This window comes from Microcaecilia unicolor, chromosome 4, assembly GCF_901765095.1.
Source record: "Microcaecilia unicolor chromosome 4, aMicUni1.1, whole genome shotgun sequence".
Taxonomy (NCBI): domain Eukaryota; kingdom Metazoa; phylum Chordata; class Amphibia; order Gymnophiona; family Siphonopidae; genus Microcaecilia; species Microcaecilia unicolor.
In genome coordinates, this window is record NC_044034.1 from 222,382,323 (window position 1) to 222,409,275 (window position 26,953).

The 26,953-nt window shown below is 43.1% G+C and overlaps 1 protein-coding gene across 1 annotated transcript in view; it reads right to left on the reverse strand.

The window, feature by feature from the left end:
* Positions 1 to 2,517: 2,517 nt before the first annotated feature.
* The window catches only part of CRACR2B (calcium release activated channel regulator 2B), a 224,539-nt gene continuing 200,103 nt past the window's right edge, over positions 2,518 to 26,953 (reverse strand). Inside the window, exons 7-10 of the mRNA XM_030201259.1 lie at positions 22,063 to 22,158; positions 12,188 to 12,375; positions 9,605 to 9,676; positions 2,518 to 3,514 (exon numbers count right to left, since the gene is read on the reverse strand). Of these exons, the coding sequence (XP_030057119.1) occupies positions 3,289 to 3,514; positions 9,605 to 9,676; positions 12,188 to 12,375; positions 22,063 to 22,158 (582 nt within the window). The 3' untranslated portion in view covers positions 2,518 to 3,288. The remainder of the gene's footprint in view (positions 3,515 to 9,604; positions 9,677 to 12,187; positions 12,376 to 22,062; positions 22,159 to 26,953) is intronic.

Sequence of the window (26,953 nt, forward strand, 5' to 3'; positions counted from 1 at the left end):
TTTTATTCAGGACTTTCCCATTTCTCTACAATGCTCTTATTCCATATACACCAGCCCATACACTCCATTCCTCTCAAATTAATCTTCTGGCTGTTTCTTCCCACTTTCACATTCTTTTGGACTGCACAAGGCACTTCTGTTTTGGCCTTGTAGCCCATCACTGTGGACTGATCTGTCTTTATCTCTATGGCTGGCAACATCATTTAAAAAGTTTCAGTTGGCCCTGAAGACCTATTTCTTCAAACAGGTACTTTCTACTGCCTGTTGGTCTTAACTGATGCTTTGAGGTATAGCACTGCGACATTCTGTGCAATACTTTTCCTTTGTCTGTCCTATTTAGATTTTTACACCACTTCCTCCTATTGTTCCTAATGGTGTTTTAAATATTTTTTGCTGTTTCTGTGCTTCCCAGTTCCTTTAAGGCATTTTTGTGTCTAAGCCTTCTTCCCCTCAATATTCAGCCAGTGATGGTCAGCGTTTTTTTTAAACGCTTACCATCGCTGGCTAAATTAGCCCCCAATATTCAGTGCTGGGCCATGTCCAGACACTGGCACTGAATATTGGGGGCTAAATGTGGGCAGGCTGGGCGCTGGAGCTTATGTAGGCTCAGCCGATATTCAGCTGGGCCCTGGCTGTATATTGGGCTGGGACCCGCATAACTTTCTAAAAACAATTTGACCTCCCTCTGAGTACTTTCCCGCCCCTGACAAAGCTTCCTCTTACCCCTCCCCCAGGCCCGTGGACATTAAGCAGTCCACCTGTAATGCCCCGCCCACAACCCCCAGCCATTTAGGTAGGCCCCCCCTGGGCCCACCTCTATTTATTTATTTTATTTATTGCACTTGTATCCCTCTATCCTTGGGGTCGTTGGGGGCAGGAATGCAGAAACCTCGATCCTACCCCTTGCGGCTGCCTTTCAAAATGGATGCTACAACCTTTTGTGGCATCTTGCGGTAATTTGTTTAGTACTATGAGCTGCTTTGAGAATCTCATTTTGACAGACAGCTGCGAGGGGCAGAAGCAAGGGGGCTGTGCTTCTGCCCCCAATGACCACAGCTAAACCACCAAGAACAGAGGTAGGCCCTCGGGGCCTAACTGAATTGCTGGGGGTTGGGGACTGCTTGCTGTCCGCAGAATGGGGGGAGGGAAGAAGGGGGCTTTTTTGGGGGGAGCAGGAAAGGGATCAGTGGGCTCATATCTTTAAAAAAATGTTTGCAGGTGCTGGCCTAATATTCAGGCCAGCATCCCTCAGTGGCCTAATTTAGGACAGCGTTTGAGCGGTCTGAAATTAAGCTACTTGGCCATGCAGGTGCCAGCACTGAATACTGCTGGCACCCACATAACCCTAGGCTCCTCCTTAATGCTACCCCTGACCTATCCACTTTTTTTGTGAGTGGTCAGAGGTGATATTCTGTGCTGTGGCACTGCCCAGTTTAGTGCTACTGAATATCGGGAGTTAGATGGCCCCATGGGACTTAAGCAGACAGGAGCTTATATTGCTTTGCATATCGGCTAGTTCCTGTCTCCTTTGTAATATGTTCATGCGTATATGACAGGTTAATGTTAATGTCCTCTTTATAGAAGTACCCTCAAAATGAATAAACTTTGGACAAACCAACTTATGTCCATCCAAAATTTATCTATTTATGTAAAGAGGGGGCCAACGGCATTCAAGGGCTGGGCCTGAATTTATCTATACAGCAATGATATGCAGCCATTATTCAGATAAATTTGTCCATTTAGGCCAGTTAAATCTCCTGTTTGGGGCTAACTATTAATTTTCAGCGGTACTTAACTAGTTAGTGTATTGAAAATAACGGGTTAGTGCCAAACTGAAAATTGGCTACTTTGGGGGTGTTCAAGTGGCAAAATTGTCACTTGGCTGATTAAGTGCAAATATTCAGCACTTAATGGGCCAGGTTTACCACATAAAAATCAGCTTATCTTTATGCGGTAACTCATAACCAGTTAACTGCTGAATATCATAATTAACCAGCTATGCAATAGCCGTTTCCGGAAACCTGGAAATTCAATGCCGCTGCCCTGATATAGCCCGGCCTTGAATTTCTGGGTTTAACACCAGCGGCAGTCAGCAAACAAGTTTAGTACCACATATTCAGTGGTTCTACCTAAATGGAATATTGGACATAAAGAGGAGTGGATGAATTATCTGATTCTCTTTACGCACCAGCTGTGTCTTAGAATATTTCCTTCTTATTTTTATTATCCACTTACAGGAAGATAAACTGACTTTTCCAATGCCACAAAAAGAATCAGTATGAGAACCTGGGATTAGAACTGAAGGCAAAATCATTTCACCGAGATCAGAAAGGGTGAGTGACAGAGCATGAGATGAGGACTGAGGCACAGGCAGGCAAAGAAAACACGTCCAAGATTACACAGGGAGTCTGTGGCACTGCTGGATTACAGTTGAATGTGTGTATGTGATAATGCTCAATGTGTACGTTCTTTGATGCGAGGTTTACTTCTCAACATATATGAGCACACTCTTTAATATAATATATACATGTGTTTAATGTAGGAACATTGTGGGGTTGGGATTTTATGCTCTCGGATTACAGCTGAGGCACAGAGATAAAATTACTCTCCTGCGTCACAAAGAGTCAGTGGCAAAGAGAAGTCTGCAACTAAAGTTCATGGCAGTCTTCTAACTCCTGTTTCAATTCACAAGATATGCAGGCTTCTGTCAATGACATATCTGTGATGCTGGTGGGTACCGAGGACATTTTTAAATATTGTGAAAATGCTGATTTCTCCTGAACAATGAACTAGCAGTCAGGAAGAAGACGCTGTGTTTGTGCTAGCTGATGGTGGGACTGTTCGACACCAGTTTTGATGGTTTGCTAGTTTTCAGGAGATGGTCTCTGAGATCCCTTCCATAGGGGATGAGTTGGGTCTTTGGACATCTGAGAAGTTTGGTATTGCGTTAATTTTTGCGTCACTACTATCGCATAGTGTGGATGAAAAATCCATAATCCTATCTTTCCGTACTCCTCCCCAAGGAAATGATTCAGGTAACCCAGAAACTTGTCTTTGTGAGGTGCCTCTGCTGGCTTAAGCTGCATGTGATATCAGTTTGGTTTGCAGTCTTTTCAGGCATGCCTGTGAGCTTCCTCACTGGCAGGTTTATGGCAGTGAGTATAGCTGAGATCTGCCTTCTTTGTTCTGTGCCCTGTCTCATGAGGTTCCTGACCTGCTGGTGTACAGTATATAGATTATTTTGTATAACTCTTCCCATTCATCTGTAGGCCTTTCAGAGCCCTGCACTTAGGGACAGTCTGCACCTGATGTGGCATGTGAAAGCCCCGGATGTTGAGGTGATAAGTGGTCCATATGGCAGTGCAGAGACTCTGCATGACGGAGGTGATGGCAGCAGCGGCAGCAGGAGAAGCAATTGGCATTGTGCTTAACAAGGACCGCCCTTGCTCTGAGATTAAGTAACTTCTTGGCTTCAAAGGCATCTCTTTCATCCCGCAACTTCTTGTTCATTTCCCTGCATGGCACAAAGACAAACAGACAGCAATCAAAATGGATATCGAGACAGCAGCTTCCCACTCACACAGCTGCTCTCTCTGTTTCCAGATGTTAGATGTTACTGTTTTGTTTTTTTCTTTCTGATTTCCCTGCACCGTGCTTGGTCCAAACACAGCAGTGGTTTGTAGCTGAAAGTAGACTGCAGCTCCCCTAGCAATGCCAGGCCTGGCTGTTCCTGAACTGAGCAGCAGGCAGTGGATCCAACACATAGGAGCCTGGAGATGGGCTTGTGATGTCTCACTGCTAGTAGCACTCAATAACAGCTGGAATACTGAATCCTCTTCCTCAAACACTTACAGATGCTCAGCTGCAGCTTCCGAGTGATGGACAATATATGAATTAGGTTTTTTTTTAACAGATACTATTTTGGGCAACCTGTTAAATACTTCAACACATAAGAACAGGCGACAAGTCATGTTGGGTCAGATCAAAAAGTTCACTGAGCCCAGCATCCTGTCTCTGACAGTGGCCAGTTTGTGTCACTAGAAAATAGCTGACAAACCTCAAGGAGCAGACACATTCCATGATACTTACTCCCAGGAAAAAGAGGTGACTTTCCCAAGTCCATCTGGCTAATAACTGTTTATGAACTTTTCCTATATGAACTTGTCCATACCTCATTTAAACCCAGCTACACCAGATGCCTTGACAGCTTCCTCCAGTAAAATACAGCTTTGACTGTTTGTTGAGCGATAAAATATGTTCTCTGGTTTGTTTTACTATTACTGCCTGCTAGTTTCATGGAGTGTCCCCTAGTCTCAATACTATTTGAAAGGGTAAAAAAATCGTTCCCTATTTTCCTGTTCCATCCCACTAATAATTTTATGAATCTCTCTTATATTCCTCTGTTGGCTCTTTTTCATGCTGAGAAGTCCTAACTTGCTTAGCCTTTATTAACCCCTTTATCGTTTCTGTCACACTTCTCTGAACCTTTTCTAGCAGGAGCATTGTGAGCTATAAATATGACCTGGGGACCCCCCCCCCCCCCCCCACTGTGCCAGGACCATCAAGGGGGAAACAATGGATAGGGAACAGTTCTTGTGTCCGTGTCTTCCTTGCACCCTGTGTGGCTACACCACCCACATAACCCTCGGGACAGTCTTGTTTTCTAGTTCCTCTATATCTATTTTAAGATGAAATGACAAAAACGGCACACAGTATTCAAGATATGGTTATACCAAGGATCTATACAGAGATATAATGTCATTTTCAGTTCTGTTCTCCATTCCTACCATTCTATTCACTTTATTTTCTCATTGAGCTGAGGATTTTAACATGTTGTCCGCTAAGATTCCAAGATCCTTTCCCTGGGTGGCAACTCCTAATATGCAACTCAACATTGTGCAACTGTAATCATGATTATTTTTCTCATGTGCATCACTTTGCAAATGTTCAGATTAAATTGTATCTGTCAGGAAGCTTTAAAGAACCTGGAAACTTCATTTTCACACAAATTTTCCTCATTATTTGATCAATCTCAGACCTCATCAAATAAAATACCAATATTAGAAGGAAAGTTACAAACTTTGGATAAATCAATGGAGAATAATATAAAAGAACTACAAAGTTTTCAACAGGTGCAAACCAATTTAATTAAAGAAAATTCTTATGTTCAGAACAAAATAGAAACTTTGGAGAATGCACAGAGAGCTAATACACTTAGATTGATAAATTTTCCAAAACAGGCTATGATAGCCCCATTAATAACTTTTAAAAGATACTTGAGTGAAGTTCTGAAGATACCAGAGAAGGCATATCCTCCAATATCAAAAATTTATTATTTGTTACCATACAAAAAAAAGGAAGAGGAACGAAGGGAAGATCAAAGAACTGAAATACCATTTGATATTTTGGATTTAAATTTAGCACAAACACTGGAAGATGACAATTTAGGCTTAATACCAATGACCCTAATAGTCTCCTTTGTATTACAACTGGACAGAGATTGGATTCTTAAACAGTTTTTCCTCTATAGAGAACAGCTTTTTATGAATTGTAAAATAAGAATGTTTCCAGATGTTTCCAAAGTAACCCAAAAACGGCATAAAGAATTTCTTAAATTATGCCCCAAAATACAACAATTGGGTGCTCTTTTCTGGTAAATATTTCCTTGTAAATGTGTTGTAAAATTAAACTCTGTAAAATACGTGTTTTTTGATCCTAAACAATTTAATTATTTTTTTTTACTCTAAAATTGCCTTGATTCATTCTGCACAGTCAAGACCTATGATTACATCTACGCCATGAATAATTAGGAATCCCTGAGACACCCCCTCAATCTCCATTTTCCTAAAAGAAAGAATTATTTCTTTATTCTTTGTAATTCCCCAGATATTGTGTAATGCCTCCTTTGTTGTGGACTATAGATGAAGTTTTTAAAGGAAGTTTGAAAATTTTCATTATATATTGTAAAGTTAATAGCTTTAATTAGCTTGTTTCCTTTTCCTTTTTCTTAAAGACAAGTTACTATTCAATATAAGATGGAAAATGTGTAGAATTATATTATTAATTTTTTGTTTGTTAATTATCTTTTCCAAAACAAGATGTACTCTTGAAATTAATGTAAAATTGCAAAAAAAAAAAAAAATTGTATCTGTTATTTAGATGCTCAAGTCTTCACAGTCTGCTTGTGTTTTAACTAATTTGGACACGCTGAGTTGCATTCACTGCGTGATGTGGCGACATTTCACAGGGAATTTAAGGCATTTTTATTTTAGAAGCATTTGGGAGTGCACTTAGGACTAGATTCTATATATCACACCTAAATATTCGGCACCAAAATGAAATTCGCTTAAGTGTATTCTATACAGTATGCCTTAATTTAGATGTACTTTATAGAATAAGCCTAAATTTTTGCATGGTTTATAGAATACGTTGAGTGCAGGTCCACGTGATTAAATTTAGTTGTGACCAATTTCACCAAGTAAAACATGGTGTAAATCCGGAAGCCTAAATTAAGCACAGAGCGGGTGTATTCTATAACAATGTGCATAGATTTTAGATACAACTATGACCTGCCCATTCCACGCCATGGCTATGCTCCCTTTTCAACTATGCAACTTAGAATTTACGTAGACTACGTTACACAATACATTAGCAAGTAGTGCACGTAAATTCTAATTAATGCCAATTAATGAAGATAATTGGTTGTTAACATCCAATTATCATTGTCGATTAACTTTGTTTGCCAGTAGCATATCTGTTTGCCAGTAGCATATCTGCAATTTCATATTTGAGTTCCTTTAGAACACTGAATACCATCCAGTCCTAGTGATTTTCTATTACTTACTTTATCAGTTTTATAAATTTTTTCTATTATTTACTTTATCAATTTTATTTTATCAATTCAATTTATGAATTTACCTGTTTAGGGCTAAACCAGCAGTACTTAATCAGTTAGTGCCATTGAAAATAACTGGTTAGCGCCAAACTCAAAACTGGACATTTTGGGGACAATCCAGGGGCAGAGTTGGCACTTGAACCCCCATGATAGAAACTATCAACGGCCATTATTTGGCAAGTTGTATACCTAGGACGTAAGGTCCGATAGGTTCTGAGGGGTTCTCTCCTTTACATTAATTTACCTTTTTGGATTAGCTATTCTTTCTGGTGTTTTCTTTTGTTTTATATGGTTAGTCCTCTTTGGGGAGGGATGGTTGAGTAATTTGATTAATTTAGTGGCTTATTAGGTTGGATTAACATCAAAACCATGCAAAGCCACACAGAAGTATGTAAAAAAATGGATATTGAATTGCTACTCAATTGATCCAGGAATCTTTGTAGATGTGTATAAGAAACCTATTGTATAAGGCCATGCAGTAATAATTTGTATAAGTTTATAATAAAAATCTATTCTTAGTAAGTAATTGGTAATTTTTAGATTACGCAAGTTTACCGGTGTATCAGATTTTATGGATCAACTGCATTGTTTAAGGCGTTTGGCCGAAAGGATATTGTTTAAGGATTCTGCTTGTTGTTTCAAATTATTTATGGTTCTACATCACATTTATTAATAAATATGATCTCTAATTTACTATTTGGGTACTTGTCTCATTTAAGGGATCAGCTTATTCTCTGTCCTTCATCTTTTAGAAACTTACATTTTTTGAAGATTGTAAACTCAATTTTTTCAGTTATTGTCATTCCTGAGTGTAATTCTCTCCCGTCAATAATTTCTTTGGAACAGAATTATCTGACATTTTGCAAAATGCTGAAAGCTTATCTTTTTGGTTGGGTTTAAGTAATGATATTTATTTTTGCTATGCTGTTTTAAGTATCTGTATAATTTAGATATTTGGAAAAACGAGATACGAAAGCGCCAAACCCCTAAGAGAAAAATTACACTGGCTCCCATTGAAAGAATGTATTACGTTCAAAATTTGCACTATGGTTCATAAAATCTTCCACGGTGAGGGTCCGTTCTACATGTCAGACCTCATAGACTTACCAACCAGGAACAGCAAAAGATCAGCACGTACATTCCTGAATATCCACTACCCCAGCTGCAAAGGTCTAAAATATAAATCAACATATGCATCCAGCTTCTCCTACATAGGCACGCAACTGTGGAATGCACTACCAAAAGCCACAAGAACAATACACGACATAACTAAATTCCGAAAAATACTAAAAACCAACCTGTTCAAAAAGGCATACCACAATGATCCATCCTATATACCAGACAACAAAACCCATACCAGAATTGGACAAAACCAAACTCTCTATACCTGACTGCTTAAATTACTCTGTCACTAATGAACTTTAACGCAATTACCACTTTATCTCTCACTATGAAAATGAATTCTCTATTCTTGATTGCTTAATCTACTCTTGTCACTTATGAACTTTAATGCAATACCACTTTGTATTTCTCATTCCGGAATTGGTGAGCGCCATTACGGAACAATGTAAGCCACAATGAGCCTGCAAATAGGTGGGGAAATGTGGGATACAAATGCAACAAATAAATAAATAAATAAATAAATAGATACTGCTCTTTTTGTATACTGTGCTGAACCCAAGTTATGGGAAAGCTGCGGTCAAGAAGTGTAGCATTGACATTGACATAACTGGTTAAGTACTGAATACTGTACTTAACTGGCTATTCATTAGCCAGCTCTGCAAACCAGAAATTCAATGCCGAAGCCCAGACATGGACTAGCATTGAATTTCCGGGCATATTCCAGGCAGCGGTCATCGAAAACGTTCCCCGTTGCCAGCTGAATATCGGGCCCTATGTTTTTCTGCCATGGCTTTACTCTCCCTGAGTGCATAAGCACCTGTCGGGACTACACGTTTGGGACTACGAGCTAAACAGCGTCACTACAGATAAGTGCGGTTATATAATTATTCGAGTGGTATAAGTTTAGCCACTTCAGACACGATATATTCTATACCGCCAGACACTCAGACTTATAAGGGCATCTTAATTGGAAGCACTATAGAGACTTAAAAAACAAAAAAGAAAAATCGGAAGGAGGGGGTTAGTCTATGATTATAAGCGTCATGAGACAGGGGTTCAACTGAATTGGTGTTAAAAATCACCCCAGTGACTGTATGAGACTTTCCCAATATATAACAAAAGTCAATAGTTTTGTTTCATCCTCCCACCTTCACCTCTACTACCCTTACCACTTACTTAGCTGGTTAGCAAACTGAATATTACAGCTAACTGGTTAAGTTGTGCCTGTGCCCCTGGACTGATCTGGCACTAACCTGAACAGGCACAGGCAATATTTGGCAGCACCAACTGCTTAGGTGCACTGAATGTTGGCGGATGGCCAGCTCAGTAGGGTTTAACTAGGCAGAGGCCTCTCCTGCACAGTTAAACCCTTTTGAGTATCTGGGTCCAAAGCTTTAATTTGGAATATCAAAGCTTTTTGTGCAGCATCTGCTTTGGACTGTTAAGTCATAGACCGTGGGCCCTGTAGAGAGGATCTCTTTCTTTCATAGGAGGATCCATGCCAAAGTTTGTGACAAACCTGTGAGACATAGTCCTGTTATTGAGTGAGACCCTGTGTGAGGGAGGTTACAATTGGTTTCTACTTACCTCAGAAGTTCTAATTGCCTTAGAAGACTCTGTTTCTCTTTTTGCATATTCCTGGACACTCGGAAAACATCCCTGGGTAATAAACACAGAATAAGGAGAATGGACATGAAGTAGGCCAGTAGGGTCTGCTTCTATTTAAGAGTGATAGAAAGTGAGAGCCCAAAGGTGCTCCCGATTAGACACCTATTCCATTCTCCCTGGTCCCCCCATGTCAGCAGGACAAACATATAGCAAGTGATTCAAGAAATGCTAGGTGCATTTGTAAAAACATTGATTTACATGTGTATATAGTTTAGTTTATTGGAAGTCACTATACTGCCCAAGCTAACTTGCAGAACTGGGTGGTTTACAGACTAAAATGACAGAGTTGGAAAAGAACTACAATATTTGATAGGAAAGGAGTTATCAGTTAGCAGCAGAACAATCAATCTATTACAAGGGAGGTAAGCAAAGAGACAGGAAAGGAGGGGTAAAGGGACAGAACGAGGACCAAAGGATAAGGAATAAACAGTGAGAAATGATACAGCACCTCTCAACCCTTTTTAGTTGACCTGATTGAATACCTGTTTAGATAACCAGGTTTTAAAAACTATCTTAAGGGTTGGTTCTGAATGTATAGACAGCGGAAGGGAATTCCAGTGAACAGGGGCTGCGAAGAAGAAAGTGCGGTGGTGGGTGGATTCTGTTTTGGGTTTCGAAGGACAGGACAAGATGATGATCATTAATTGAAAGGAGGAATCGTACAGGGGAATATAGGATAGTTAGAGTTGAAAGGTAATCAGGAAGACTAAGAGGAGCATAATCGAAAGGGACACCCAAGTTTTGCTGAGGATGTCCTCGCAAAACGTCCCGGTGGAGGGGCGGGGAAATCCATATTATTGAAACAAGATGGACGTCCATCTTTTGTTTCAATAATACGGTCGGGAACGCCCAAATCTATTTTTTTTAAGTCGTCCTTAGAGATGGTCGTCCCTAGACTTGGTCGTTTCTGATTTTCGGCGATAATGAAAACCAAGGACTCCCATCTCAGAAACAACCAAATGCAAGCCCTCTGGTCGTGGGAGGAGCCAGCATTCGTAGTGCACTGGTCCCCCTGACATGCCAGGACACCAACCGGGCACCCTAGGGGGTACTGCAGTGGACTTCACAAATTGCTCCCAGGTACATAGCTCCGTTACCTTGTGCGCTGAGTCCCCAACCCCCCCCTAAAACCCACACCCACAACTGTACACCACTACTATAGCCCTTAGGGGTGAAGGGGGGCACCTAGATGTGGATACAGTGGGTTTGGGGGGGGGTTGGAGGGCTCACATTTACCACCACAAGTGTAACAGGTAGGGGGGGATGGGCCTGGGTCTGCCTGCCTGAAGTGCACTGCACCCACTAAAACTGCTCCAGGGACCTGCATACTGCTGTGATGGACCTGAGTATGACATTTGAGGATGGCATAGAGGCTGGCACAAAATATTTTTAAAGATGTTTTTTGAGGGTGAGAGGGGGTTAGTGACCACTGGGGGAGTAAGGGGAGGTGATCCCCGATTCTCTCTGGTGGTCATCTGGTCAGTTCGGGCACCATTTTGTGCCTTGATCGTAAGAAAGACAGGACTAGGTAAAGTCGTCCAAGTGCTCTTCAGGGACGCCCTTTTTTTTCCATTATGGGTCGAGGATGCCCATGTGTTAGGCACACCCAAGTCCTGCCTTCACTATGCCTCCGACACGCCCCCATGAACTTTGGTCGTCCCCGCGATGGAAAGCAGACGAGGACGCCCAAAATCGGCTTTCGATTATACTGATTTGGGCGATCCTGTGAAAAGGATGCCCATCTTCCGATTTGTGTCGAAAGAGGGGCGTCCTTCTCTTTCAAAAATGAGCCTGTAAGTCTACGAGTTTTGAAAGTGAGCATGAGAAGATTAAATATGATACATGTAGGTGGTGAGTTTAGAAGAGGCATACTTACATATGTGTGTCTGGGCCATGCACATATCTTACAGGGGCATGTTCTGGCTTTGGTTTGAGTGGACATTTGGAGTATACTATTTTGTGATGGAAATATACATAGTTAAAAACTGTCAGCGTTTACACCTGCTCTCAGGCATGTATAATGTCAGCTATAAATGCTTATTTGGACCTGGGGTCTGGATGAGTGGTTGAGGTGGAAAATGTGCTTACTTCTTTGGTGTCTACAGCCACCTCAAACAGCCAACAAAAATGAATTTCAGAGCTCTATCCTGCATTTAGTTACATGTGTAGGCAGCAAATTCTGGCTCTTATACAAAGCTCAGAGTGATGCCATTCTTTCTTTGAATGCACTTTGTTTTGTAAAATGGCCGCTCCCACTGTACTTGCTGACAAATTGTCCTGTGGCCTTACAAAAGGCTCTGTATTCATTAAGCCTTTTGTAAAATATGCGGCAAACTGTGAACATCTCAACTTGAATGTTCCTTTTCCAAATTAGATGACCTACAAAAATTGCCTTTATGTTTACTATCTCCTGTTTCATACAAGATTTGGGAGGGTATAGACATACGACCTGTAGTATATGTGTGTTGTGGAATTACAGTGAAAGGAATAGTATCTCTCTACCTGTCTTTCCGCTCCTGCTCCTGGTTTTCCTCTTCATGTAGTTGCCTTAGGTGATTCTGTGCGATCTCTAACTCTCTCTTGCTTCTCTCCAGCTGTTCTTGGAGCTCCTCATTTAGGTGTCGAAGACGTACATTCTGCACTCTCGTCTCAACCTGCTCCGAGTTCAGAGCCTGCAGCTGCTGTTCTAGCTGTAGATGGAGAAAGTCCTTAAGTGATATTGACTCTTTCTTTCTCTGCAGAAAGGGTATAATGGAGACACATGCTGTGCGCAGAATTTTGAAATATTTTTGGTGCAGAATTCCTGCAGGAGTACAAATAGTGTACGTTAAACTAAAGTGGACAGTATTTGCATAATTAGACAGGAAATAGGGACCATGGCAAGATCAAATTCAAGATGCTAATTCACTCCCTTCAGATGTCCATGAGTGGTCAGTGAACAAAAGAACAATAATTCACCTATTCCTGCATGATAGAAAAAAGTTTTCCCCTCCTGTACTCCAAACAGGCAGCATTTTTTTTCTGAGGTCATCCATAGGCAGCCCTTTTGTTTCCTAATTCCCCCCCCCCCCCCCCCCACACACACACACACAGGCAGCAATCCTCCTCCCAGACATAATCTTTTTTTCTTGATCTCCTCCACTGGCAGGAGTTACCCCCAGGGGCAGCTCAAGACAGTCTGCTGCCTGAGGCAAAGGATAAGATGGCTCTCTCCCCCCTTCCAAGCACCCAAAGAAAGGGTCCCATGAAAACTCTGATCAGGGAGGAGGGTGAGGAAGTCCCCTCATGTAGAACTCTAGTCAGGCACTTACCCCAAGAGAAAAAGAATGCAACATATATTCCAAGACTAACACACTAAAAAAAACAAAAAACAAAACAAAACCCTTTGTGCTTTGGTTATACTTACTGACCCCTGACCCCATACTATCACAGTGTTGTTAAATGTAAACATATTTTCTACATACACAGAAACCTTCAGATGCAACAACAGTGGGTGCGGACCAGAACTGTGGCATTTCCTAATAGAATCACCATACACAAGAAGTCTGATTCTAGTTTCATCTCAGCAACAACACAACTCCATCTCCAGTAGAAGACACATTATAAATTTATAGAAAACCCTTAAAAAGTCACTTGGGACCTATACCACACATCTTCCATCCATAACAGCACCAACAAGGACCTTCCTAGGAAAAGGCAGCATCATAAATATTGTAGTGAGCCCTACTGGGAAAATTGAGCAAGCTGGATTACTACAGGTCCTAACAGACAATCAATGCTAAGAAACTGGTCACAAATCAGAACACAAATAGACTATCTCCAAATACAGAATAAGTGACCATAAATTAAAAGTAGAAATATGTAGACAATACTAATTAACCTGAAACCTCAAGAAACCAGATTCTGACACCACAGAAATAGAAAGAGATGCATTTCCCCTGTACTGTGCAAAATATAAAGACAGCAGATAGTTCCCCAAACTGTCATATTCTAATCAGTAACTGGAAAACAAAATTATTTTTCTACTATTGTTTTCTGGTGATTTTATTTTTCTAATCATATTGGTCTCGGTCACTGGTTCTTCTTTTCTCTCTTTTCCTTGCTCGCTGTCCTGGGCCTCCTGTCCATTTGCCATTTCTTTTCTCTCCTCTTATCTTCTTCAGTTTCTCCCCTCACACACTCTGCTTTCTTCCATTTACTTTTCTGCCTCAAGTTTCATTCCTCCTCACCCTCCAGTCTTGAAGCTCCCTATTTTTACAGCATCTATCCAGTTTTCCACCTTTCCCCCACCCATATCCAATATCTCTCTTCTTCTCCATCCACATCAGGCATATCTCCTGTCTTCCCTTTCATCATGACCAGCACCTCCCCCTGATATCCCATCCACCTTCCTCTGTATCCAGAATGTCTCCAATCTTCCCTTCCACCTTCCTGTGTCCAGCATGTCCTCCCATCTACCCGTCTACCATCCAAAATTCTTCCTGATCTTCCCTTCCACCTTTCTCCTGTGTCCAACATCTCTCTCGATCTTCCCTGCCACCTTCCTTCCTATCCAGCATATCCCCTGATCTTCCTTCCACAACCTTCCGTGTCCAGCATGTCCCCTGATCCTCCTTTCCACAATGTCCAGCATATCCCTGATCTCCTTTTCCACCATGTTCAGCATGTCCCCTGAGCTCCTCTCCACTTTCCTCTTTGTCCAGTATGTCCCCCGATTTTCTCTTCCACTTTCCTTGTGTCCAGCATGTCCCCCAATATCCTCTTATACCATATCCAGCATGACCCCTGATCTCCCTTCTACCTTCTGTGTCCAGCATGTCCCCTGATCACCCTTCCACTTTCCTTCATGTCCAGCATGTCTCTAATCTTCCCTTTCTGTGCTTGAAAATGACAGTGCTGAGCTTTGGAACTCCAGTGAATTCTCAGCCTCTTTCAGTCCTGGCCCCCTGACGCAACTTCAGGGGATGGACCAGCAGATGCTGAGCAAGCATACGGGTCCCAAGACCCCATAGTGTTATTTTTTTTTATGCGCCTGATATCCTATCCAGGAGGAGAGAAGGCGGTACTGGCCACTTCTGTGCCAGTTGGGGGGGGGGGGGGGGGGGGGTTAGCTGCTCCTCTTTGCTGCTTCTTTCCCAGTCAGGGGGAAGGGAAGTGCTCCTCTGCTGCCGCTTTTCTCCTGTTCATGGGAGGGGGAGGTGTTCATCTGCTGCCACTTCTGGCCCATTTGGGGAGTGTTCCTCTGCAACCCTCCCCCCACCATGCAGGGCAGCGACTATTGTTCAGTAGACAAGGGGGAATCATGATCTGGCAACAATGGTAGGGACATATGTAACGAGGGGGGCACATAAACATCTACATAAAACATCTATAATATGATTTTGGGAAGCCAGGACTCAAATGTTTATATTTCCAGAATGTCCATCTGGCAAAGGTCATGGTTTGGATGGGATTAGGGTGTGACACTCAGATGTGCATTCCCTATTTTAGAAGGGGAGTTCATGTCCATGGCCTCGAAATCAATGTCAGGAGTGGGATGTCAGAGGTCCAAAAAGCACTGTGGTCAGCTGTGACAGGTGGTGAGTGGGTTCAGGACCATGTACTAGATGTCACAACTGCCAATAGCACAACTGCTCTTAGTGCATGCACCTGCGCTACTGGCAGCTTAGGAACACCTGCAAAATACAGTACTACTCTCATCCCTCTCTGATTCTTCCCACCCCCCCTGATCACCAAAGTACAGGCCTCCTACTCCCGATAGTGTCAGCAGAAGTCCCCTCCACTCCCTCCCTATATGGCTGCAAAAGGGAGTGGAGGGGCTCCAGGTTCCAAGATTACTACTACTACTTGACATTTCTAAAGCGCTACTAGGGTTACGCAGCGCTGTACAATTTAACATAGAAGGACAGTCCCTGCTCAAAGGAGCTTACAATCTAAAGGACAAATGTACAGTCAGTCAAATAGGGGTCAAATACCATTAGGAGTCAGTGTTACCATTTTGATACCTGGAGCCAGATGGGATGGGAGGGGAGGGTTGAATCCCAAGTGAGTCCCAGGGATGGCTGGAGGGTTTTGGGGTGGGATTCCATTACTGTTATTGGGGGCATGGAAGGCGTGCATTTTTGTGATGTGGTGGCAGTAGGAGCCTTGTACTTTTGTGATTGGAAGGCCAGTGAGAGGCTTGTACATTTGTGTCTGGGGGAGTTGAAGGCTTATAGGGCATAGCTACCACAGGGATGTTCATGGTGGCATGTAGTTTAGAAAGGGATCTATGTTGGCAGATCCTTTTGTAGGGGCTAGGCCCCTGCCTATATAACTACGGTGAAAACTTGGTTTAACAACTTTCTGATATTACTATGGACTGTGCTTCAGTACCAGCATGAATCGTGTCCCAAATGGAGCTGCCCATTTCTAAGAAATCATTCAAGGACTGACATAGATTGCAACATTATCCTCTTGTACTACAATGAGAATTCAGGTCAGAACAACCCAGCCCTTTGGAGCCTGGGCATGGAAGAAGGCCACAGCACCCACGTCACTAGACTATTTGGGACCTGGGTTCATGGAATTTCACCTTGAATGATGTAAACTGGATGTCCTTGTGGTTTACAGGGTCAGAAAGTCCAGAACAAGGGGTGGTGCCTGTGGACCAGGTGCTACAGTCAGACCTGCATAAAACTGGCATCTTCAAGGAGCAAGGGAGCTCAAGCTAATACACCCCGTCCATGGGACCTCGCTGCCTCTTCTTGTCTTTATTCCAGTGAGAGGAATTCATCAGAGAAAACAGAAGCTGTGTATTCGACATCTCTGACTGACATCTGGAGGAGACTCCCTTCTCAGGATGTAGCCAAGCTCTTTTTTTTTGTAATAGATGGCTTTAATTGAACCTAGGTTAAGTGTGCCTTAACTTCTCCTAAGTTACTTACGGCTCATTTTCGAAACAGAAAAACGTCTAAAAAGTGGCACAAAGAATTTGATCCAAAACGTCCAAATCAGTATTTGTTTTACTTGAGAACTTTTCATTATATTACAATAAGAACATAACGCATTGAGCCTGCCATGAGTGGGAAAGCGCGGGGTACAAATGTAACAAAAAAAAAAAAACCCAGAAATATGCTTACAAAGAAAAAGTCCTTATGAATAATCCAAGAAAAAAAATAATAGCATACAAGTCCACTTTGTGGAAAACCAATGGCTAGTATCAAACAAGTCCAAAATACCAGCTCTTAAATAAATAGCAGGACTGCAAAAATAATACTCAAATGTTCTTATTAACCTGCAAGAAAAGAAAAGTATATAACACAGTTAACCTCACTATTTTATCTCTTTCTCCAAAAATAACATTTTCAAGTGCATGGGATAACGGAAAATATAGGAATTATTCCCTGACATGACCAGGCATTTACTGGGAACTCTATTATAAGCCAAAAGGAATTAAATAATGACAGACAAATTTATGTACAAGGCCTGAATCGGTACAGAGACTAAAAGGGGCATTTTTGATATGACATCTATTTCTACTCTCTTTCACTTCCTTCAAAGACCTGTCCCCTGCCTTTGTCTCTCACTCACCCTGTAACCCTCTGTTATTTTCAACTGCCTCCCAACCCCTCCAAGTCTTTCAAGCCATCTGCCTTCCCACATCTCCATGTCCCCAGTACCTGCCCTCCTTCCTCCTTCTCCCTTTTCACCATAGGCAGCGGAACAGAATGATCCACAGGGGCCATGGGCCTACCAATGTTTTGCCCAACAAAGTATCAGCAAATAGGAAGCTTGAGGACACAGCTAGAGTGTTTGGCATTTCTAGCCACAAAGTTATTGCACTTCCCCTGCACAAAACCCACCTATTTATTTCCTTCTTCAATATTCATAAACCCTGCTTTCCTCATCCTTACTCCAGCATCCATCCCTATGTCCCTCTCTCTCAACCTTCACAATGGAGAAGGGTAGTTAGTGGGGTTCCTCAGGGGTCTGTGCTAGGACCCCTGCTTTTTAATATATTTATAAATGATTAGAGATGGGAGTAACTAGCGAGGTAATTAAATTTGCTGATGATACAAAGTTATTCAAAGTCGTTAACTCGCGACAGGATTGTGAAAAATTACAGAAGGACCTTACGAGACTGGGAGACTGGGCGGCTAAATGGCAGATGATGTTTAATGTGAGCAAGTGCAAGGTGATACATGTGGGAAAAAACCCCAGAATTATAGCTACGTCATGCAAGGTTCCACGTTAGGAGTTACGGACCAAGAAAGGGATCTGGGTGTCGTTGTCGATAATACACTGAAACCTTCTGCTCAGTGTGCTGCTGCGGCTAGGAAAGCGAATAGAATGTTGGGTATTATTAGGGAAGGTATGGAAAACAGGTGTGAGAATGTTATAATGCCGTTATATCGCTCCATGGTGCGTCCGCACCTTGAGTATTGTGTTCAATTCTGGTCGCCACATCTCAAGAAAGATATAATGGAATTGGAAAAGGTGCAGCGAAGGGCGACTAAAATGATAGCTTTTCAAAAATACTAGGACTAGGGGGCATGCGATGAAACTACAGTGTAGTAAATTTAAAACAAATCGGAGAAAATGTTTCTTCACCCAACGCGTAATTAAACTCTGGAATTTGTTGCCGGAGAACGTGGTGAAGGCAGTTAGCTTGGTGGAGTTTAAAAGGGGGTTAGACGGTTTCCTAAAAGACAAGTCCATAAACCGCTACTAAATGGACTTGGGAAAAATCCACAATTCCGGGAATAACATGTATAGAATGTTTGTATGTTTGGGAAGCTTGCCAGGTGCCCTTGGCCTGGATTGGCCGCTGTCGTGGACAGGATGCTGGGCTCGATGGACCCTTGGTCTTTTCCCAGTGTGGCATTACTTATGTACTTATATGTCCTTGCTTCTTTTCCTCTTCCACAATCTGTCCTCCTCTCCCTTCTCCAAGTCCCAACCTGCTTAAAGTCCTAGTGCTTCCTAGCATCAGCCCCCTTGCAACCCAACCCCCCCAAATCAGCCTCAGCCCATTCCAGCCCCAGCATCAAGAATTCAGACCTAGTCTTCAGCGTCAGTGTCAGCTAGACAGCGTCCCCTCTCCTCTCTTTTCCCAACCCCTCACTGGATTAATGTTTCACACAGCTCCTTCACTCCCCACCACTGTGCCCTGCTACTGCTTGCAGCATGGTGTCATTTTCAAAAGAAAAAAAAACAAGCATTTCCTGTCTTTTTTGAAAATGCCATGATGGCGACAGCAGCAGAGCACAGCGACAAAGAACAAAGGAACAGCTCCTGCCACTGTGAAGGGATAATTGCAAGGTAGGTTTTTAAGCTTGGGTGCTCCACAACAACAGTGCCTCTCTGGCTTGCCCTGGTTCTAATAGCAGTTCTCTTTGAAAAGTAGGTACAGGTTTCATGGATATGAAAACATTTATGTACCTTGCTGCTACTTGACTTGCTGAAAACAAGAGAAGACCCTGGAATAAAGACTTAGATTCCCCGTCCAGCCCAAAGCCAAACATGGAAAACCCATATACACAGTATAGCAACAAAAGGACTAAAACCAATCTGGTTAATTCCTTCCTTTTCCTGTTCTCTCCCATTACAATTCACCACTATCCAAGAGAACCCTGCTGTTCTGCAATGTGTCCATGCTTATAGCAAACATCCCTAGGCCCTGCTCCTGCCTAGGATTTGCTCTATCAATGTTCACAGATTGGGTAAAGAGCTACAAATGACTATGTGGCCTTTATGCAAATATTTATTCCAAAGTTACCACAGCAGTGTAAGGTCACATGACACTGCACTAATCTCCCCAGGGACAGAAGAGTGGTAAATGATGGATTAAAAAAGCAAACAGAAATTGAGGTTGTTAATTTTTAATAGCAATGCAAACATTCTAGTTGATGATGTAGCTAAGAAACTTGTAGGATTAGATGATTCTGGTCATTAGCAGTGGGACACTGAGTTTTTAGCTCTGCTCTCCATCTGGAGCCCGGCTCCAGTGAATGAGGATTTCAAATCATTATCAGCCATTTCCTGGGTGAGGTATAGTGCTGCAATCCTCTGCTAGCTTCCAGTGGATAGCTGCCTGCATAACTAAAAAATCAATTTGAGTGCACCAGTTTGTAGAAGGTGAGTCCTTCTGCTGGCTTGGCTTTGGGAACACCTGGGGAATTCTGGGAAAACAGGTTCAAAGGGCTTTAGAGGAATTTCTTTATGGTGGGAGAAGGGCTCCAGGGGATTTATTTAAGCTGACATAAGGGCAGGAGGGAATAGTGTAGAGGCCTTGGGATTCATTCATTTAAGATCAGAGCTAGGGGAGACTGTGGTACTAAGAAAAGTGTCTAAGTTTGGGCACTGAAATTTACCCCCTGATTCTATATAATGTGCTACAAGTTAGGCCTCTAGATGTAGGTTCTCAAATGGAAGTTAGGCCCCTAACTGCACTAAGGAACTATTCTGTGAGTTTCTACGTGCTTTAGTTCTGACTGCAACTTACTGTGGCTCACAGGAGCCAAATGTATAGAATACTGTGTTGTGCTCCTAGGTGCCAACATTTAGGCACTAACATTTTTACCTGCCTTTTATATGGTGTCAGTGGCATACCTGCCTTGGTTGCCACCCGAGGCAGAGCACTCCCTCCTCCAGGCACATCTCACCCCCTGAGGTGGAGCATACCCCTCCTCCATGTGCATTACCCCCCTCCCCCCAGGGTGGAGCATGCCCCTCCTCTAGGCGTGTCTCAACCCTCTCCTCCAGGTGCGTCAACCCCCCAGGGTCGAGAACCCCCTTCCTCCAAGTGCATCCCCCCACCCTCCCTCCTCAAGCAAAGGGATGTGCTGAGCAGTTGTGTAGCTGTCGGCTCTGCCAGTCCCCTGCCCTGGAACAGGAAGTTGACATCAGAGGGGGCAGGGGACCGGCAGAGCCGACAGCTGTGCAACTGCTCAGTGCACCACCTTGCTGCCTAAACCCGGGGAGGACTGCTCCTACCCTTTGTACACCACTGCATGGTGTACATGTTGGTGCCCAATTACCAACTTTGCCTCTATTGTATAACAGAATCTGGGCACCCAGATGCCATTCTAGAACACTACCAGGCTTATTTTCAAAAGAGAAGGACGCCCATCTTTCAACACAAATCGGAAGATGGGCGTCCTTCTCACAGGGTTGCCCAAATCGGCATAATCGAAAGCTGATTTTGGATGTCCCCAACTGCTTTCCGTCGCGGGGACGACCAAAGTTCATGGGGGTGTGTCGGAGGCGTGGCGAAGGCTGGACTTTGGCGTGCCTAACACATGGGCGTCCTCGACCCATAATGGAAAAAAAAGGGCGTCCCTGATGAGCACTTGGACGACTTTACCTGGTCCTGTCTTTCTTATGACCAAGCCACAAAAAGGTGCCCAAACTGACCAGATGACCACTGGAGAGAATCGGGGATCACCTCCCCTTACTCCCCCAGTGGTCACTAACCCCCTCCCTCCCTCAAAAAACATCTTTAAAAATATTTTGTGCCAGCCTCTAAGCCAGCCTCAAATGTCATACTCAGGTCCATCACAGCAGTATGCAGGTCCCTGGAGCAGTTTTAGTGGGTGCAGTGCACTTCAGGCAGGCGGACCCAGGCCCATCCCCCTCACCTGTTGTGGTGGTAAATGTGAGCCCTCCAAAACCCACCCAAAACCCACTGTACCTACATCTAGGTGCCCCCCTTTACCCATAAGGGCTATGGTAGTGGTGTCCAGTGGTGGGTAGTGGGTTTTGGGGGGCTCAGCACACAAGGTAAGGGAGCTATGTTCCTGGAAGCAATTTCTGAAGTCCACTGCAGTGCCCCCTAGGGTGCCCGGTTGGTGTCCTGGCATGTCAGGGGGACCAGTGCACTACGAATGCTGGCTCCTCCCACGACCAAAGGGCTTGCATTTGGTTGTTTCTGAGATGGGCATCCTTAGTTTCCATTATCACCGAAAATCAGAAACGACCAAGTCTAGGGACGACCATCTCTTAGGACGACCTAAATGTCAAGATTTGGGTGTCCCCGACCGTATTATCGAAACGAAAGATGAACGTCCATCTTGTTTCGATAATGCGGGTTTCCCCGCCCCTCCACCGGGACGTTTTGCGAGGACGTCCTCATCAAAACTTGGGCGTCCCTTTCGATTATGGCCCTCCATGTCAGTGCACGGATTTTGGGCAGCTAAATTTTAGTGCCCGTTATAGAATTGCTCCTGCTCAGAATCTGGTTGCCTAAGAGAGTTATTGGGTGAGGGGCTGAACACATTCCTGCTACACTTCAAAGCAAAATATGACCAGCAAATGATTTTCTCTTGCCGAAACTGAAACTCATCCAGTTTCTGGGGCTTCCACTCTTGCCTGTCTTGTTGTTGGTGGTTGATTACCTGTTTCTGTCCAGCAATGATGCTTTCTAGCTCTTGCTCTCGGTTTTTTAGCTCTTTCTGCAGTAAGGTGTTTGTACCCCGGTGCTTCATTGAATCCTGCAAAACACAGAGCAACACTTCTTAATATGTCATCAGTGATCCATATAGGCCATTAAAGATCTCACCTCCACACATCTGCTAAGCCTCAGTTTAAGAACAAGAGGAGAGCCATGTAACAGAGATTTAATGACAATAATTGTAAGTGATATTCTAGAAGGGTTGTCTGGTAAGGTTTGCCTCTGTTGGAATGATGCCAAAATCTGCAATAGGGTAGACACTCCTGATGGTGTGGATAACCTGAGGAGGGACAGGTTATCCACACCATCAGGAGTGTCTACCCTATAGCAGATTTTGGCATCTGAGGAGGGACTAGCAAAGCTTCAATAATGGTCCAAAGTTTGGCAGCTAAGATTTAATGGTAAAAAGGACAGGGTCATGCATTTGGGGTACAAAAACCCGAAGGTATAGCTTAGGGGGTGAAATACTTGTGTGCATGAAAGAGAAGTGGGGCTTGGGTTTGATCATGTGTGATGCTTAATGTGGCCAAACAGGTAAAAAAAAGCCAGAAGGATGGTTGGGTGTATAGGGAGAAGAATGGCCAGCAGGAAAAAGGAGGTGAAGTGCCTCTGTATAAGTCTCTAGCAAGACTTCATTTAGAATACTGTGTGAAAATCTGGAGTCTGCACCTTCAAAAATATATAAAGTTGAACGGACTCATTTTAGAGGTTGGCTTCTAAAATGGTCATTGGTCTTCATCATAAAGTGCATGGGCACTGCTGTAGCAAGGTATGTGCGGCCGGTGCGGTTGCACAGGGTGCAGAAGAGGCAGGGACGCTAACTGCATCCCCTTCATGGGGCGTAGGCTGCAGCACAGAGTGCCTCCTTCCCTGCCTCCCTCCTGCCCCTTCCTCCAACACACAGTGCAGCATCTCTACCTGTCCCTTTCCTACCCCCTCCCTTCTGGAATCCCCCTCTCTTCAAAACTTCAAGTTGCAGGTAAAAGAAAAAGAAAGACCATGTTCAGCAAGCACGGCAATGCTCCGCGGAGTCTCCTGCTCAAGTACATTCCAGAACCTGCTGAGTCCTGCCCCCTTTGATACGCACTTCCTGTTGCTGTGTAGTCAAGACCCAACAGTGCCTGGAATATGTTTGAGCTGGAAGTGCTGCTGAGTATTGCTATGTTTGCTGATCATGATATTTTACCCACAAATGAAAGGTTTGAAGAGAGGGGGATTCTGGGGAGGGGGGAATGGAGTTAGGGGGTAAGAAAGGGACAGGTGGAGATGCTGCATTGTATGTTTGGGTGGCTAGCTATGATCCTGCGTATGGGGACAGACTTAAAGATCTCAACATGTATACTTTGGAAGAAAGGTGGGAGAGGGAAGATATGATAGCTCTATTTAAATAGCTCTATGGCATAAATGCATAGGAGATGTCTCTTTCAATTAGAAGGAAATTCTGGAACAAGGGGGCATAGGATAAAGGTAAAAGGAAATAGATTCAGGAGTAATTTAAGAAAATACTTTTTTACAGAAAGGGTTGTGGATGCATGGAATTGAGCCATAGTCCTCTTTTTAGACTTGCCTGTAGCCTTCTATCTAGTTGGCCATGATCTCTTATTCTGCAGACTTCAGAACATCGCTATAGTTGATAGAGCCTTTCCCTAATTCCAATTCTAACTTACCAACAGAATGAACACACTTCACTGGAATAACATGCAATCTGATGCATATACATTCTCCTGTGAAGTTCCACAAGATATCTATACTCGCCTCATTCCTTTTTAAATATCTTTTTTTTTCACCATTACTCATTCTCATTCAGTCTATAGGACTATCTTCACATATGTATGCAGACATAATTCAGATCCTTGCCAATCTGAACTGTAACAGTCCTGAGGAGATATGTGATCTTAATGATAAACTGCCTAAAATTGCCAATTAGCTTCATAACAACAAACTGAAACTGAACACTGAGAAACCATGTGGATTATTGATAGGACATAAAGATACTCCTGTCCTTTCATCTACTGTTGTCCTAGCAGATGTCCTGGTAGCATACCAACCCTCAGTGAAGATATTATGGGTAGGTTATATCTCCAAAATAATTATTAAACACTTTTTTTTTTATAAACTCAGAATGATATACTCAGTGTGAGGCCCAATTCCCTCATCTACCCTTTGTGTTCTGGGTCAATACATTGTCATTTCCAACTTGAATTATTGCATTTCACTTCTTTATGTTACTTGAGCCATGGATATTCATAGTCTGCAACTCATTTAAAACATGGTGGTGAAGCCGATCACTGGCTCCAAGAGATTCGATCAATTTTCTCCACTCCTATATTCCAAACATGGTTGCCCATTAACCATTAAATATCCCACAAAATTCTTACTTTGGTACACATGGAGGGGCATAATTGAACGAAAACGTTTATCTCCATGGGCGTTTATCTCCGAGAACAGGTCCGTGAAGGGGCGGACCAAACCGTATTTTCGAAAAAAATAGACGTCCATGTTTTATTCGACAATTTGTGAGCTGGGCGTTTTGTTTTTCAGCGATAATGGAAAATGAAAGCGCCCAGCTCAAAAACGAATAAATCCAAGGCATTTGTTCGTGGGAGGGGCCAGGATTCGTAGTGCACTGGTCCCCCTCACATGCCAGGACACCAACCGGACACCCTAGGGGGCACTTTTACAAAAACAAAAAACAAGGTAAAAGAGCTCCCAGGTGCATAGCACCCTTCCCTTGTGTGTTGAGCCCCCCAAATCTCCCTCAAAACCAACTGCCCACAAGTCTACACCATTATTATAGCCCTAAGGGGTGAAGGGGGGCACCTACATATGGGTACAGTGGGTTTGGGGGGTTGGACGACTAATAAGCATTAAGCAGCACAATTGTAACAGGTAGAGGGGGGGATGGGCCTGGGTCCACCTGCCTGAAGTCCACTGCACCCCCTAACAACTGCTCCAGGGACCTGCATACTGCTGCCAGGGAGGTGGGTATGACATTTGAGGGTGAAAAATAAATAGTTGTGAAACATCATTTTTTGTGGTGGGAGGGGGTTAGTGACCACTGGGGGAGTCAGGGGAGGTCATCCCCGATTCCCTCTGGGGGTAATCTGGTCATTTAGGGCACTTTTTGGGGCCTTATTCGTGAAAAAACAGGGTCCAGGAAAAGTGCCCTAAATTCTAGCTACAAACGCATACTTTTTTTCCATTATCGGCGAAAGGCACCCATCTCTGTTCGGGTGATAACCATGCCCCAGTCCCGCCTTCACCACGCCTCCGACATGCCCCTGTCAACTTTGTACGCTTCCGCGATGGAGTGCAGTTGAAAACGTCCAAAATCGCCTTTCCATTATACCGATTTATTCGTTTTTGTGAGATAAACGTCTATCTCCCGATTTGGGTCGAAATCTAGGCGTTTTTCTCTTTCAATTATAAGGTGGATGATCCATTATTCTGGCATTCCTTTATATCTTTCATGTCTGTTATTACCTTACACCCCAGTATGTATCTTCACAACTCAATCAATTGGTAATCCCTTCTTTTAAACATATCTGCTACAATTTTGTTAGAAGCAGGATTTTCTGTGTGATTGGTCCTTCCCTTTGGAATGCTCTCCCTTTAAATCTCCATCTATAGAACTCATTTGATAAGTTTAAGGTAGGATTGAAGACCTTCATTTCCCAAAATGCCTTTGACTAAGGGCAAGCCACCTCTGTGTCCTGCTGTGGTCTCTTTTATTGTCCTATTGATAATGTAGTTTCCTTTTCTTTTCTTTTCTGATAATATAAACCACTCTGAAAGGTATTTTATGGGCAGTATATCAAATCATAATAAACTTGAAACTTGGTGGAGACAAACACTATATCTGAATTCAAGGGAACATGGGACAAGAAGATAGGATCTCATAGATGGTATGGTTGGGCAGATGTGATAGTCCATATGTTCTTTACCTGCCATCATTTTTCTCTGTTTCTATGTTTGACAAACAGAGGTGATACTTTCCTATTGGACTAATTTAATACATCTGTGCAACTAGAATTCAGGTCGTAGCTCTCAAGACTTAGTCACAGATATGTAGAGTTAGTCCAATAAACAGGTATCACCTACAACTTATTTGTTCATATTTTTTCAACAAATTCAACTAGACTAACACAGCATCCATAATGCTTTGCTCTAGAAAACCATCAACTCAACAACACAGGCCCCCAAAACAGACAGGATTAAATCACTCACAGTACCAAAACACCTCCCCAGCAGCCTAAAATTTTAACAGTGAAAAAAATGAAGTTTGTTCTGCCCCCATTACATGGGGCAGTTTGTGCTATCTGTGTGAAACAGTTTACAAGTTTATGTATTTATTAAATTGTGCATGATGGACTAGGTCCCTGCTGCAGTCCTCTGTGATTTAGCCTTTATGAACATCTGTGTTCTGCTCTTACTGTCTTTTGGAGCTTTGTTGTTACTGTCTGCCTCTGGACATGCTGGGAGAAGCAGAATTTCCCCTCCCTCCAATTGCTCTCTTGAGGTAAATTGAGAGAGATAGTAGTTGTACCTAGGCCATAGATCCAGCATGTAGAGGGCTTGAACTCTCTATGCTGAGGCAGTAAACAGCTGCTTGTTTATTTCCTCTCAGGGTAGTGATTTTCACCTGCTGTGGCTGCTGCTGTGCTGTAGTGGCTGTAGAGGTTACTGCTGTATCTAAAGCATTTCATATTTTCCAGCCACTGACAGTTCCTCTTCTCTGGGAGAGGGGCTAGTCACAGACACAGACTCACTCTGTATGTACAGAATTCCTAATCTGTCTCAATGCAATTGTAAGTGATTTGAGTTGTTTTTATCTT